The sequence below is a fragment of the Mus musculus genome, chromosome 12 (genome assembly GCF_000001635.26).
Source record: "Mus musculus strain C57BL/6J chromosome 12, GRCm38.p6 C57BL/6J".
Classification (NCBI taxonomy): domain Eukaryota; kingdom Metazoa; phylum Chordata; class Mammalia; order Rodentia; family Muridae; genus Mus; species Mus musculus.
Window position 1 is genome coordinate 72102567 of NC_000078.6, and position 16405 is coordinate 72118971.

Consider the following 16405-nt stretch of genomic DNA (forward strand, 5'->3'; position numbering starts at 1 on the left):
CATGACACATTGCAACTTAAGGCTAGAGTACTTTGCTATTCAGACCTGAATAATTTGAAAGGCAAAAATACTCTCTTAATGTGGACTTCTAGATGAGTTTAATTTATCCAAAACTATGAATTTAAAGGACTTTGCTGCTCACTGGAGCCATGTAGAAATTAAAAAAAAACAAAAACAAAATGTGCCTGAGCTCACCCCGATACTCATGATAAGCTGGTCTAGCATGCAGCCTCAAGGTGGATTCTTTTTTTTTTTTTTCCTTCTAACCTAGATGTGGAAGGTTGAGAACCACCGGCCTACAAGTCTCCCTTATCTAGAGCTTAGTTTTCCCAAGGGGCATTTTGGGTTTGGTTTGGTTTGGTTAGGCGTGGCTTTCCCAAGACAGTCTTGTTACGGCTGTTATGACCTACCCTGGGTGACCTTGAGCCTCTGGATCCAGACTGCCTCAGCCTCCTGGGGCAGGGCTCGCACAGTGGGGTTTTCACGATACCCTTTGAATTATTCAACAAATGATTTCACTTTACTCTCTGTAATGTTAATTTTACTGTAACTATAAAATTGAAAGTAGTTATTTTTTCAGAATTAAATGATCAAAAAAATGGGCGTAATAGTATTGAGTCACTTTTCCATCATAAAATGAAAAGGCCACTTTGACCATGCTAAGAATTGGTTTCTCAAAGCATGTTATGATCTACAAAGGTCTTTCTGCAAGGAATGTGTTATTTGATCAATACAAAACACCTGCATGTAACTGAATGCTCAAGGGAGTTGGAATTTTAACTGAACAGATAGTTCTTAAATGCAAATGGATAATCTGTGTGTTTAAAAACAGAACTGCCATATGACTCAGCTATCCCGTTCCATGTCCTAGCACAGAGATGGGCACACATCTGCACGTATCGCTGCTCTAGTCCCAAGAGCAAGGGAGGGACTCAGCCTCAACCTTTATCTGTGGATAGATGATGGATTGTGGGACATGGATACAGTTGAACCTTATTCTGCCATAAAGAGAAAAAGGAAGTGATAAGATTTGTAGGAAAATGAGTGAAAGTGGAAATAGTAGGTGGGGCCACTGGCTTGGGAAATCAAGTGTGACGAGACCTCTTCTGTGCAGATCCCAAGCTTTCAGCTTTTCTAAATGTGCATTCCATGTGGGAGAGGGGATGGAGAGGTGGCAGGAAACTAGAAAGGGGCCCGTAGAAGGCGGAGAGAGAGGCCGCACAGGAGGGAACTGGGAGAAAAACCACATGGGATGTGAAGGAGGAAATGATTGCACCCCATACGGACAGGGTGAGCAGTGGACAAGGCATGGGGGGGGGGGGCGGGTCACGGAGACGGGGAGAGAGGAGCACCTGAGTATTGAGGTTCAGCCAGAACTAGTTATGTGTGGAAACGGCACACAGGAACCTGTTACTGTGAATGGTGATTTAAAAATACAAATAAATATAAGAAAGTATATTTAAATTCATTTTCACTCTGACTTGAAATTAAGGAAGAAATTATGAAACAAAGTTCTTTTAAAAGTTGTCATCGCCTTGTGTGTGTGTGTATGTGCGTGTGTGTGAGTATGTGTGTGTGTATGAGAGTGTGAGTGTGTGTGTATGTGAGTATGTGTGTCCACGTACATGCATGGGGGGGCAGTGAGTATAGCACATGTGTCACAGTGCATACAGAGCTCAGAGGACAACTTGTAGGGTGTATATAGGTCTCAGGTATTGGGCACAGGTGTCTGTCAGGCTCCATGGCTAAGGACCTTTACCCACTGAGCCATCCCTTTGACCCAAAACACTTTTAATAATTTAAAAGTAATCAGTACTGCTACTGTTTGGTTTACGTATACGTGCATTTCTGCTTACAAGACAGAAAAGGTACAAAGTTAATTGACAGTTTTCAGGTGAGTTCTGGCAATCTAGCATTCTGATAACCTCATTCCTCTTTCCAGTTGTACTTGGGGCTCTTGGGCAGCTCCCATCTGCACCTGTCTCTGACAGCTCTGTGTGCTTTCTGCTCCTTTATCTCCAGGAGAAGAGGCCCATTAGGTCTAACCATCTCTTCTCTTGCCCAGGGATTCGCAGTACAGTAATGAAGCTAGCGTAATGGGTGTGAAAGGGCAGGAACTGAAAGATTGTACTGATATACTATGTCCAACAGAGAGCAGCAGAGAGCTGCAGAACTGGAAGCAGTCCAGGGCTTCTAGAGAATTGCAAGCAATTCACAAGTCAGAGACTCCTTGGCTGTAAGGTGGTGGAATAATAATAATAATTCAAGGGTCAAGTGGTACTCGCTTCTCTGGGACAGGGGGAGATTCCAGACACCCAATGAACAGTCAATATGGGTTTGATATTTTATAACCGCCGTTTGTTGTCTTTCTAACTCTACAATCAGGAAAAGTGAGAAAGGCGTGAACAGCAGGAGGACAATCCGGGCCTGGCTTCTGAGTCCACCCACATTCTGTCGCGTGCCCCGGGAGCTGAGAAGGGCAGAGAGCTATGGCAAGCCGGGGGTCTGCCTCCAGAGCTCAGCTCAGCTTCCGGCTCCTCAGAGGCCCCAACTCCTGACTCCTGCTACAGAGACTTTAGTGATGGCAGCGCCAAAACCACTATCTGGCCCTGGTCAGGGGAGGAGCCGCCAAACTCTGGACTGGACTGTGAATCCCATTTGAGCAGGGAGTGTCTCATTCCCTGTGGTATCTTAGAGCTTGATTCAGGACAGGAGGTTAGTAAGTGCTTGTTGATGGTAACATTTTATTGGCTCTAAATAGAATAGCTCACTTTGTCTTTGTTTAGTTTAAATGGTTTATTTTGGTTTTACTTTATGTGTGTGAGTGTTTGCCTGCATGTATGTATGTATGTGCACTACATGTTTTTGTTTTTCAACAGAGAATGTCTGTGAATCGGGTGTGGTGGCCTATATACCCAGCACTCAGGGAGTCTGGGCAGGAAGATTCTGAGTTCCCACCACACTAGACTCCACAGTAAGATTCCTATCTCAAAAACAAAGTCGCTAGTTTCTTTTTTGTAATCATGAGCAAAATTTAGTTCTCTTGAAAATCTTCTCAAGTGAAAGGAAGAAGTGATGAGCTGTTCGGACAAACTCGACCCAAAGTGAGAAGGGTGTTTGGTGGGAGGCCCAGCACCACAGAGCACTGCCCTTTTCCTTCCTCTGATGACCGGTTCCCGAGGACCCCCTTATTTTGATGTCACTAGCTACTAGAAGGCGGCTGAAGTGCTATCTTACCGAGCTTCTGGAGATCCTCTTTACTAAGGCTGGCCGGTGAGTCCTCTTCCATAAGACGACGCAGCCTTTCGAATCCCCCCACGAGCCAGGTGCTGATGGACTCAATTTTCTCATCCCTGTACTGCAGCTTCGCCACCAGAGACTTAATTTCTTGCATAGTGTCTTCTCCGGTGCCCACCAGTTCCTTAAAGGGACAGCATTTGGGGGTGTGCGGATACAAATTACAACGAAATGAATATCATTCTGAGTGGATTGTTTCCAGAGGTGATGCTATGTATGAAAAGTTGTCATTAGTTACACAAAGTAACTTTTAGAGACTAAGAAGAGGCAGGATTCAGAGCCAGCTACCTGACTCCTCTCCTACCTACAGGGAGGAGGGATGGAGAGGCAGAACAGCTGGTAAAATAGAGTGAGCCTAGAGTTCACAGCACAGTCTGAAAACCAGATGTGTTCTATGTGAGCTTGCAAAGACAAAGGAGGAAAGGAAAGAGAGGGAAGATGAAGAAGCAGGGAAGAAGGGTGGAGAGGGGACTGCCCACCCATCACACTGAGAGATACTGCAAGAAGATAGTTTCTGAAAGGATTAAGATCTCATGGTTAAGTTTGGCACAACGGCTATGACGGGACCACCACCCTACCATCCTTCTGCATTTTAACAATTCTGTCCATATGTACACGAATACATACCAGTTACACGCACAGGTGAACACCACACACACACACACACACACACACACTCACACACACACACACACACACACACATACTCACACACACACACACACTTTTAAATAGTAGATGAATTCTTTTTGAGACATGATATGCAAAACAATGCAGAAAGAGCCCTCACCTTAATTATGATCTGAAATCCTGACAGCAGATCTGAATAGTGTGCTGAAATATGCAAATGCAATAGTTAATAAAACAATATTAGTATTTTAATAATTAAAAGTTTTAAATTATTTTTCTAAGAGTTTCTACTTCCAGAATCACACACACACACACACACACACACACACACACACACACACACACACACACACACAGACACAGAGACACAGAGAGAGACAGAGACAGAGTCAGAGAGAAACAGAGACAGAGAGACAGAGAAGAAAATTTCTACTTCATTTTGACCTTATGGCAAAACGTTACTATAAAGACCCTAAGTCAAACCTCAGATAGAAAGAGAACTAAATTCCAGAATACATGAAGACCTTAGCTCAATGATAAGAGCACTAGAAACATGAGACAATGAGTAAGAAACTTGAGTGAACACGGCACCTGCTTTCTCAGGCCTCTTGCATCCTGGTGCCGACAGCAGCCCCTCCTTGTTCTAGAACAGTTACGTTAATCTGACAGTCACGTGGGGGTGATACTCTGACTTCAAGGCTAGGGCATGTCAATACCGTGAGCTTCCACTGTTCTCCTGGGATGTTTCCCTTGGAGCCCAGCCGTTCTGTGTGCAGCCCATGAGGCTGTGTTCTGGCCAACGCTTTCCCTGAGCCACATCTGAGAGCCACATCAACTCCAGACATAGGAACAGGTGGGAGTTTGGAGGGTCCAAGCTTTCAGACGCAGAACGTTCCACGGAATAGGCAGGCTGTATCCGAGCTCCGATCACATCACCAATACATGAGCCAAGAAAACTCTTTGCCCTAAGCTGCTAACTTTGTGATATTTATTGGGGGATATTTACATCTATCTACATCTATGTCTATATCTATATTTATACCTATATATCTATCTCTATAATTTGAATGTATGAGTATGTATGTATGTATGTATGTATGTATGTATGTATAAGCAAAAGCAGCTTTAAACTCCCTGACATGGGTGCTAGAAACTGAACTCCAGTCCTCTGAAAGAGCGGCAAGGGCTCTTACCTACTGAACCATCTATCCAGCCCCACACTGAGATAATTATTATACCAAAATACTTCATTGGTTCAAGATGGTTCAAAAAGGATGATTTTCAGACAGTCGAGAACCACATGAACTGATGGTCACTGCAGGGAAAGGCAGACGAAAACCACAATACCATTCCATCTTACACTGATGCAAATGGCTATGTGCTAATGCTTTTACTGCCCTCAGTTTTTCAAGTGTTGGTGAGGGTCTCAGGCAGCGGGATCTTTTCCACATCACTAGTTGGATGAGGAATTTGAACAGCAAACCGCAAAGTAGCAGTTTCTTAAAAGGCACCCAGTCACTAGCCTTGCAGGCCAGCCCTGCCATTCTAAGTATTGCCTAAGAGACCAGTTTTAAAAACACTTCTGAATGAGTGTCCCCAGTCCCTTCACCTGTGATACATGAAGAACAAGGCAAATGACCTTCGGCTGCTGAACAGATGATGTGTGTGTAGCCCATACCACTGCACTGCGCCAGAGGGGAGACAGTCTGTGGCTCAAGAAAGCACAGAGGCGTGTCTGTGTGTGTGTGTGTGTGTGTGTGTGTGTGTGTGTGTGTGTGTGTGTGTGTGTGTATTTGATGATGTTTTGAGACAGGTTCAGGCTCACAGGTCAGCCTCTAGTTCAGGCTGACATGGAACTTACTTTGTAGTCCAGCCTGATAAACTCACACCAACCCCTCTGTTTCAGCCTTCTAAGTACTGGGATTATAGGTGTGAGCACCCACACCAGGCTTCATGAAGGAATCATAAAAATCCATTTTGGAGGGTCAGAAAAGCCAGGAGGAGACGTTCACATACTGTGTCATTTCCTCTTGTTTAATTATTAGTGGTAGAAGCCATCTGGGTGGCTTCCAGAGACTGGAGGAGGGATGTAAGATGGACTGGAAAGGGGCAGGTGGCAGTAAATACCTGATAAGAGGAACTTAAGGAAGGGGGCAATGTGGGCCTACAGCTTCAGCGGCTCCTGGTTTGCTGTGACGCAATGGAGCAGCTGACTGTGGTGATGGGAATGCGTGGTAGAGATCCCCACGTATCTTGGTAGCTCAAAAAGCCGAGAATACGGATGTAATAAGGGATGGTTATAACCTTTACAGCCCTACTTTCATCATCCGGGGTCTCACCTCCCAAAGGTTCTACAACCCTCCTAGTAAGACCACAGACTTAAAACAGGAGCCTGTTTTGACTTAAACCATGGCTAGGTGCCACAATGACGATGTTCTACACTTTGCTGCGGTGGCAGTGGCCGCCAGAGTACGTATAGTCCTCAAAATTCACCGACCTTAAGATAGATGCATTTGACTCCATGCAAATTAATAAAATTGTTTGATCAAGGAATCGTATGGGAATAGTGACACATTACTTACAGTGCTGAACTATCAGTTGCCAAGAGAGGTCACCTGAGTGCTGTACAGTCACTACTTGCTTTGACGCGTATTCATTGATTTCTTTCTTCAGGTAGGCAAGGTACTGGAAAGGAAAGGGATGCAACTGCTCAGAACCTGCTCTCTGCAGAGTTAGAGAAATGTCTACGCAGTCATCCTCAATGTATAATGACGGTTCGCGATGACTCTGACTGTCCTACTGTGACTATGTCCATTCAAGGGAGGAGACAGAGGGTTCTGCTTTCTTACTATTTCAGCAGCCAAATAAATAAACACGGTGTTTTGAATATGACTTGACGCAGTAAGAGGTTAAAAGACCTCCTGCCTGAAAGCTTCCTATCCACAAGGGCTCCTTGTGCAAAAGTGCAGCAATAGAAAATCCCATCCTTTTAGTAAAGGGCAGATGTTGTCTCTCTATGAGAAGACACTAATGGGACACTTTGATAGGTGGATAAAGTTTCTCCCACGTTTGTGTCAAAGGCTGGCAGCATGATGTGTTGCGTGGTCCAGGGTTACGGAGGCTGCCAAAGCTCTTCAGAGTACACGCACCCTTCTGAAAAAATATCACCTCTTACAAAGCATGTGAGGTTGGTGGGCTAACCCTTGACATTTAACAGACAGAAATAAATCACACAGAGAGGTGAAAGGGTTTCCTTAATGACATTGGATAAGTCAGTGACCAGGCTACCTCTCCTATCAGGCAGACCCAAACTTTGAGGTTTTTACGGTTGTTGGGGGGGAGTCATTTAAAAATACATTTCCTTTAAACTCTCAGTTTACAAAGAAGCAACATTCACTCTGTGAGACACTAAGGACCGTGCATCCAATGAGTGGCAGACTCTAGCTCATGTCTTTCAAACAAGGGAATACTATACTGTCTAGCTACAGATTATGAAATATAGAAATTATGTTTTAATAAAAACAGTTGGAGTCAACAGTTCTGATCATTAAAGTCAGCATGGATTTAATTATTGAACACATAATTCTAAAAATTAAAATCTTAAGTATCAACAGGGAAGCCTTACTCTTTTGAGATATAGCCTCTAAAATTAATGTTCATTAATTGAGGTTGTAACTTTAGGTGTTAAATGAAGAAACATTTGCTGTGGTATTTATGGTACAGACAACTTAATTTTTTAACCAGACAAAGAAAGCTCGAACACAAACTTTACAAATGAGGCTATAAATGAGGCTATCTGAGTGCCCAATGGCGCATGACTAAGTATTTCTATCATTGTAAAAGGATGCAGCTCTGTGGGGCACCAGTGCACACATCCACCAGGATGGCTGAACTGAAAGAGACAGTTGGATGAGTGCAGTGATGCATTTTCTGAAAGTATCTCCCAATGCCAAGGAGACTAACCTTTTTGCAGGCCTTGCCACCACATTAATAATATGCCTTGAGACCATTCAAAATGAGATTGTTAATCTGCTGTCCTACTGGGGACTCAGCCTGTTTAAGTTTAACCTGCTTTTAGGGGAACGATGCAAACAATGTTATTGTGCCTTGGACTTTCCACACAACCAGCTTTTTACAACCCAGAGTAAATTCACAGCTTTAATCTTAGTTATGTACTCTTCCGTGCCCTTGAACAGTATTTGCATGTATGTGTATACTGTGGTAATTGTTTTCTGAAAATAGCCAACAGGTTAAAAATAGCCATAAACTAAAGAGATATCTCATAAATATCAGAAGTGACATGTGGATATAGGTTGATGACATCTGTTTGAGGTTTTGACTGCTATTCTGGGCCAACTGGGGTCAACAAAGCAACCTCTTCTCTTGTAAAATTCTCTTGAAGATTTCTGTAAAGAATTCTTCATCTCTTTCCCATATTGTGTTTTCTGTGCTGTTCAATAGATATAGAGTAAGCTCTTTGTTAGAGATGGGCCAGCCACAGACCAGATGGGCAACAGGGACATAGCACACACACACAGTAGACTAGAGACAGGCTACAGACTGATGGAAGACATTGGAGAATCCAAATTTGGGTTTGCTCAAACTAATCTAAGAGGAAGTCTGCATTTTCATTTCTTCATGTGACATTGACACAGGTGAGGTTGTGGCTCTCAGAGTTCTCACACACTGCTTGTACGAGGGGCATTCAAAGCACTGCCTTTGTGAGCCTGACGCTCTGCACTGGTGCAGAAGATGCACACCCTGTGAGGGAAGATGGAAGCCATTGTGTTCTAAGGTCAGAATAAGTTCATTTCTGTATTCTGCTAAATTCAAATTGGCTGCTTTAACCTGTTTCTGGGATTTGACATGCTTCCCACTCTAAAGAGTTTGACTCCCACCTTGAACATACTCTTATAAGATAAGATGTCCTGTCAAATAATTTTGAAATGTTTTCAACTACTTTCCTATATGACCAAAATTCCTCTGGAAATCCCCCAACTCTTGAAAGCATTGCTTTAGGGAGATAGCCCTGTCTGACAAAAAAACATATAAACCCTACCTTCTCATGTGTTTGACGTTATTTCTAAACCTTGCTCTAGGGAGAGATAACCCTATCTGACAAAAAAATAAAACATATATAATTTGACCAAAGGATTTTGGTAATGGTCTTACTTGTGCTCAGTTTAATTAACACCTAGTGACTTTGCAGGTCCAGTTAGGATCTATACTCAACAGAAATATGTCTGTCTGTCAAAACAATTATACTTGAAGGGGCTTAGGAGCAGGGTTGGTTATTTATAGCCAAAAGAAATAGTCCAAAACCATACTAATAGCACTGTCTAAATAAGTGCTATAGTCATATGGTGGAATACTACACAGAATGAAGGATCGAAACTAACACTGTAAGAGGGTGAACCTCAGAGCCATGAAGTTGAACAAAAGCATATATACAGACAGCATCATTCTTCACAGGCAATGTTCGAATCTGGCCCAAGCTGAGCTCTGATGTTAGAAGTTGGTAGTACTCTTGTAGGGGGAGTTGTGTAGGTGTCGGGAGGGATATGGAAGACTGGAACTTTCTAAAGCTCATTGCAAGAGTTCTCCTCTTTTCTCAGGTGCAAAGTCCCCATAATCAATCAGAACTGTGAGTAAACATAAAGTTCTCTTGGACTTACTTCTCTTAATTTTTGATTTTCCAGGATGAGAAGGGCCATCTTTTGGTCATTTACATAGATTTCATTTTCTAAGTTCTTTAGAATTTCAAAATGTTTGTGGGTTTTCTCACTTTCAAGGTCTCGTAAGTGTTTTATTTCTCGCTTCATATTTTCCTGTGCAAGCATAAAAGCCACAGTTAACTCCTAGGGTTCAAAGAACAGAGCAATAAATAGGGTGCCCAGCCCACAGCCAGAACCGGGCTCTGTATCCATTCTGGAGCCATCCAGTTGACCACGGAATTATTCCCGCAGAATGTCCCAAAGCTTGCTGACTAAAAACTTACTTGTGGACTCTGGTAAGGCCGTGCATGGATGGACCTTATGTCATGCATCCTAGACACTAACAAAACTTCATAAAGTGGAATATGCTTTGATCCTTGAATACCTCACCTAAATGGGGAGAAGGTTAGGGGGGGGGGGTCCGCTGAGATTTAGTGTTTCTAGAAGGAGAAAATATTTACTCTGTGGATATTTATTTAGTTATGTAATTAGCTATTGTGTATTTGCTTTCGTGACAGGGTGTCAAGTATTGCAGGCTGGCCCCAGGAATCACTATGTAGCAGAGGGTGACTCTGGACCCCTGATGCTCCCGTCTGCACCTCCCAGGCACTAGCCTTACAACTGGAGGCAGTGTTGAGGATGGAGTCTGAGCAGCACATTTCAAGCTTACTCTCCTCCAACTGATCCATCTCACTAGCCCTGGCTCTGAATCATTTAATAGTTTTTCTTACTGACTTCTCTATGGAGCTCTTAATTATTGAACTGATACAAAGCAATGTCACTCTCTTTATTCATTGTGTCGTCTCAGCAGGAGCGTCTTATTAAGGAAAAGGAATGTGCATTGTGTGTTTGAGTGTGTGCGTGTGTGTGCATGTGTGTGTGTGTGCACATGTGTGTGCATGTGAGTATGTGTGTGCATGTGAGTATGTGCGTATATGTGAGCATGAGTGTATTGTGTGTGTGCATGTGTGTGTGCGCGCACATATGTGTGCATGTGAGTGTGTGTGCATGTGTATATGTGTGTGCATGTGTGTATATGTGAGCATGAGTGTATTGTGTGTGTGTGTGTGTGTGCATGCATTTGCTGGTGTGTGTACGTATTACACTTTTTTTGTAATGTTTTTCATATTTCTTCATGCCCACAGCATATCAAAATTATGTTTGATATCTGGATATATTAAAGAATAAGATAATTCCTTGTTTAAGTAACCAACTTCACATAAAAAGTCTGTAGTGAAACTATAGATTACATATTTTAAAAGATAATGGACATTTCTTTACTGGCTCCTATTTTGTTCGATCTCCCTTGATCTCTGCCTACTTACCTTCAAAAACCACAACCCAATCTTCATTCTATAAATGAGAGTGTTTAGCTCTCCTCATTTTTTCTATCATTATACCTGATTTGATGATTTGGTTCCAGAGGCCCCACCTTCTTAATCTTGGTTGTTAATCCAATGGAATTGGGAGCTATAACACCCAGAAAATGCATAAAGCTCACATCAGAGTGTGCCTCGGAAGGCATTGCAGAGATGACCAGGTCATGAGGATGTTCAGTGAGCAAATGTAATACACTGATGGAGTCCAGCTTTATACAGAGTATTCGGAGGTGGTGGGACTGTGGAAAGTGAGGCGTGGCTGGAGGAAATGGATTTCTGGGGATGTGCTATTGAATGGTGTGGCTAGATCCTGGTCCCTTCTTCCCATAACCTTTCTTTGCCTTCTAGTGGCCATGATGTAAAAGGTTTTCCTTGGCCATGCTCCTTCCTCTGATGAAAGCTAAGAAACAGGAGAAGCCAGATAATCATGGACCTCTGAGATCAAACAAACCTTCCTTCATTCTCAGGTATATATCACTGTAGTGCAAAATCTCTCTCCCTCCATGTATATACTGATTACAATTTTAAACACAGATATTGTTAGGATAACTTTAATAACAGTTGGCTTTGTGAAAACAGAGTAAACGGTGCTATTTGCATGCAGCAATGTTTGTACACTGTAAATTGTACAAAACAGAAAACCAAGACAAATGACCCACAGTGAGTCTTTACCGTGCCGTCTGTACATCTGATGATGTCCTTTCTATAGCGGAAAATGGTGTTGCTCATCGTTTTCTCGTCTTGCTTCTTTGCTATTTAAGGAGAGAGAGAGAAAGAGAGAGAGATAACTGTCCACAAAGTTAAACAGCCTTAATCAGTGTACAGCATGCATAGTGTTAATAGTCACACTGTGATAAACTATGATCACAATAGAAGGCAGCGAGCTGTTTCCTTGCATCGATCTACCCCTGTGTCTGGTTCTTCAGAATCAACCACTTTATCTGTTGTTTTCTTTGTTGATTTTAGTCATGTGTGTGAGAGAGACAGAGGGAAAATGCATGCATATGTGCACTCAAAGGTATGGAAAGGTCAGAAGATGGCTTCTGGTATTTGAGGGATGCCTGGCTTATTTCACAGGTGCGGTGATCTGAGCCCTGGCCCTCAGGACTGTGTAGCAAACGCTCTTAACCACTGAGCCTCTTCCCCAACCTCTTTTTAAGAAGTGTCTCTTTAGTTGGGACTATCACTTAGCTCAGTTTTCTTAAACTATATGCTAATAAGGCTGTGGCTATTTCCATACATTTTCTATTCATTTCCTAGCATAATATAGGAAGATTTAACATATTTATTCCTGTCTACAAATTCCCTACCCCTTTCTACATATGGGATTTTTTTTTTTTTTTTTACATTTAACCTCATAAAGTTGTGGGTTTTGCTTTGACAAATTTTACTATTCAGACCATCACAATAATGTAAGGGTTAGTTAGTTGCTAGTGAGTTCATTGGCACAAGTTTTTACACCAAGATTTACAGCACAATTGTAAAATATGTTCTATTTTTCCTTAGCTACTTTAGAGGAAGGCTTTATCCGTTGTCAGCATCGGTTCCGGGTGTTCAATTGTTACTTTTCCTCAGTGGAAGTCAAACGGTCTCCCCCTGGGTGGCACAGAGCAGTGTGGGGAAGTCAATCTTTTTAAAAGTATTTTTTAATTTTTAATTTTGTGTTATGTGAGTAACTGTGTATGAGCTTGCGCCCACGGAGGCCAGAAGAGGGCTTTCCCTGGAGCTGGAATTACAGGCAGCTGTGAGTCACCTGACTTGGTGTGGAGAAGCTGGATTCTTTTCAAGGGTAATCTGTGTTCTTAACCATTGCGATAGCTCTCTAGCCCCATGTAGATCTTTCCTCTTCTCTTCTCTTCTCTCTTCTCTTCTCTTCTCTTCTCTTCTCTTCTCTTCTCTTCTCTTCTCTTCTCTTCTCTTCTCTTCTCTTCTCTTCTCTTCTCTTCTCTTCTCTTCTCTTCTCTTCTCTCCTCTCCTCTCCTCTCCTCTCCTCTCCTCTCTTCTCTTCTCTTCTCTTCTCTTTCTTCTCTTCTCTTCTTCTCCTCCTCCTCCTCCTCCTCCTCCTCCTCCTCCTCCTCCTCCTCCTTTCTCTCTCTCTCTCTCTCTCTCTCTCTCTCTCTCTCTCTTTCTCCTCTCTCCTCTCTTTTCCTCTCCTCCTTCTTTCCTCCCCCTCTCCCCCTCCCCCTCCTCTCCCCCTCCCGTCCCCCATCTTGAGATGGCTTCTGCACATCCCGGAAGAGTGCACGCCCCCGCCCGCGATTGTTCTGCAACTTGAGGAGAAGTTGAAGCGCCCTCATGCTTCTCAGCCAAATTACGGAAGAAGTGGCCTACGCCCTGCAAAGTCAGGTCATTCCGATCAAAATAGAAGCCCCGAGAGAAGTAGGTGTAGGAGGCCCGCAGGTGCAAGCTGACCAGGCAGCTCACGGCAGCTTCCACTTCGGTGAAATAATTCTGACAAATCTGAGAGGTCATGGCTGCTTTGGGGTATGGGGCTAACGGTGAAGAAACAGAGCTGACTGGTCCTAGGAGCTGAAGGCGGCAAGGCGATGGTCCTGGAGGCTGCGGCGACTGCAGAGACTTGTAAGGCAGCTGGAAGCTAAGAGGGAGTCCCCCGTCTGTTCTGTCCAAACACTGTTGAAGCAAGACACAGATCCTCCGGACCTCCAAGGTGCTGTTCTCCCGAGTAAATCTTTTCAAAAAGACAATTTCAGGTGAAGAATTCCTATCACTGCCGTGTCTTGTTTCTAGCCATGCTTGATAAAGTTCTAAGTCCTTTACTACTGTTGGCGTTACTTGCCATCTTTCTGATGATTTTTTTTTTAATGGAAATCAGGTTTCCTTGTTTGTTTTCATCATAAAATTGTCAGGACAGCAGGCAGCACTCCTCTAGCCAGACAGGGGAAAGGGAGCCTGCTACAGCCGTCTTCTGCCCTCAGCTGTATTGGATGCTCCAGTTTGGAGCACTCTGGCCCATTTCTTTGCCAGCATCAAGGGAAAGTAGTTACTTAGCTACAACTCAGAGGAAGGCTTGCTTGCCCTCAAGGCCTGACTGCTGTATTAGTTAGCTTTTCTATTGCTGTGTTTTACAGCCCGGAGTTACAGCCATGCCTGCAATCTGCGTTCTGTGGAGAGAGCTGTAAGTCCTCTATGGTGTCCTTTCTCATGGGTTCTTCTGTTCATATCCCCCTTTCGCTGATCTCCTCTAGCCAGGCATTCTTTCCCAAAGCCTGCTGAAGCTTATTGTCAGATAAGCGAACTGTCGGCCAGTGAGAGACATCTTCCTCGCTGGTGCTGAGCACTTCTGCGCCTGTGCAGTCCATCTTGGGTTCATGACTGTCTTGGCAGGCACTGAGCACTTCACTCTTCCAGCTCCTTCTTCCTTGCTGCTGTTATCCTGTCTCCCCTCCCCCCCCCCGCCCCCACCTTTCCTTTGTAAGAGATTCAGAATATAGAAACTGTTGCTTATTTAATTCTGACAATGTTGCCTTCATCCTCTTCTTTGTACTAAGAAGAGAGGTGGAAAGACCTGGGGGAATGGCGTGTCCATGAGCCAGGTAAGAGCATCAAGTGTGAGCCTGCCTGAGTTAATTAGATGAAAATCTGACAAGAAATGGAAAAACAACTCAAATAGCAGATAAATTGACTGCCCAGGCTCTTGCTATTATATGTATATAGACTTGGAATTTTTACCTTCTTGGAAATAATCTCTTCATTTTTAAATATGTCTCTGGTTTGCAGTTTATCTTACTGATACAGGCTGTATTAATCCGTATCTTTATGGTTATCTCACTCTCCTGTTCTCAGACATTGTTCTTTCATTGCTCCCATTCTGGTCCTTTCTTTTACTCTGGGTCCTGGTATTCTGAGTCCCACAGTCCTTTTATCCTCTGGAAGACATGGCGTCTGCTCAAAGCCCTGTGCAGAGCTCCTGGACAGTGGCCTTCCACTTCCTGAATGGAGGCAAAAGCCAAGCATTCTGGACCTTAGGTGCAGGAGTAGGTGACCACAGATAATTTTTGTGTAGGATTTTTTTTTTAATTTGAATACACACACAGTTATGTGTGCACATGCTGTGCTGTGTAATGGAATGCAAAAGATACATACTCACAGCCATGGTTCACATCTTCTGAAAGCTCAAGCGCCTATCTGATGAGCCTTCTTTATCTCTGCCTTAGAGATAGGTTCTTGGGTTGGGGGAGAGGCCTATGTCCTTGGGGGAAGAAAGTAGGTGGGAGGAGGGGGAGGGGAGGGGAAGAAGAGGAAGGGGAGGAGGGAGAGGGAAGTGTCTGAAGTATCACCTGAAACGTCACTGTGGAGGGACCTGAGCATCCTGTTTTTTTCTCTGAAGTCCTCTTCTGCTACCTGAAGCTGTGGGAGGGTTTCACCTAGCTCCTCTTCTTTCACTTTGTTAATCTGGATCTCGTTTAAGATTAGAGTCTTCAAAGAAAGTAAAGACAATAGAGGAAAATGATTCTGACCGGTTACACGGCTTAGAGTAAAGGGGGCATTCTCCAAAGCAGGGGGCGCTCTGTCTTCCATTGGGGCAGCTAAGAGAGGTACCTGACACCTATTCTGTATTGCTGTCTCACCCACTCACCTTGGGAATCTGTTGTTCAATCTACAAAGAGGCTGTCATTTCTAAATCTCTGCTGCTGGGTTTCCACCTCTACTATTTATGCAGCCAACACATGCTTGAGAAAAGATCCCTTTGGCTCACCGTAGTCCATGAAAAAGGACCGTGAAACAGAATATGCTTCCTCCAAGAAATGTGGACAGTGAAGAAACAACCAAATATAACACGAGAAACAGACAAACGTACTGGGAAGGAAGCATGAAGGTGCATTTACTTAGCTGTGCTGGTTGGTGTTTGTCAACTTCACACAGGCTGGGGGTCATTTGGGAAGAGAGAACATCAACTGAAAACATGCCCCGACCTGATTGGCCCGTGGCCACACCTGTGGGGAGTTTTCTTGATGATTGGTTAATGGATGGATGGATGGGAGGAGTCATCCCTGGGCAGGTGATAATGCTTTATATAAGAAAGCAGGCTGAGCAAGCCATGGGGAGCAAGCCAGTGAGCGGTGTTTCTCTACAGCCTCTGCATCATTTCCTGAATCCAGCTTCTCGCTGAATGGAGTTCCTGCCTTGGCCTTCCTCAGTGGACTATATATGACCTGGGATATGCAGACTAAACAACCCTTTCCTGGACAGGCTGTTTATAGTCAGTGTTTTATCAAAGCAATAGAAACCTAACTAAAATATTCATCAAATTTCTGTTTTATTTAGTTCCAAATGGAATAATCATTTCTCTTAGAAAATTAGAGTAGATTTATAAATGGTCACTAAAGCAGAAACAATCAGCTGATACTTAATATCTACCTCTCT

The 16405-nt window shown here is 43.6% G+C and overlaps 1 protein-coding gene across 2 annotated transcripts in view; it reads right to left on the reverse strand.

Moving 5' to 3' along the window:
- Ccdc175 (coiled-coil domain containing 175) overlaps positions 1-16405 on the reverse strand; it is an 83738-nt gene that overhangs the window by 1275 nt on the left and 66058 nt on the right. For both annotated transcript variants that reach the window (NM_028687.1, XM_017315215.2), the window contains exons 14-19: positions 15319-15457; positions 11693-11772; positions 9603-9755; positions 6510-6612; positions 4088-4131; positions 3238-3421 (exon numbers count right to left, since the gene is read on the reverse strand). In NM_028687.1, the coding sequence (NP_082963.1) occupies positions 3238-3421; positions 4088-4131; positions 6510-6612; positions 9603-9755; positions 11693-11772; positions 15319-15457 (703 nt within the window). The remainder of the gene's footprint in view (positions 1-3237; positions 3422-4087; positions 4132-6509; positions 6613-9602; positions 9756-11692; positions 11773-15318; positions 15458-16405) is intronic.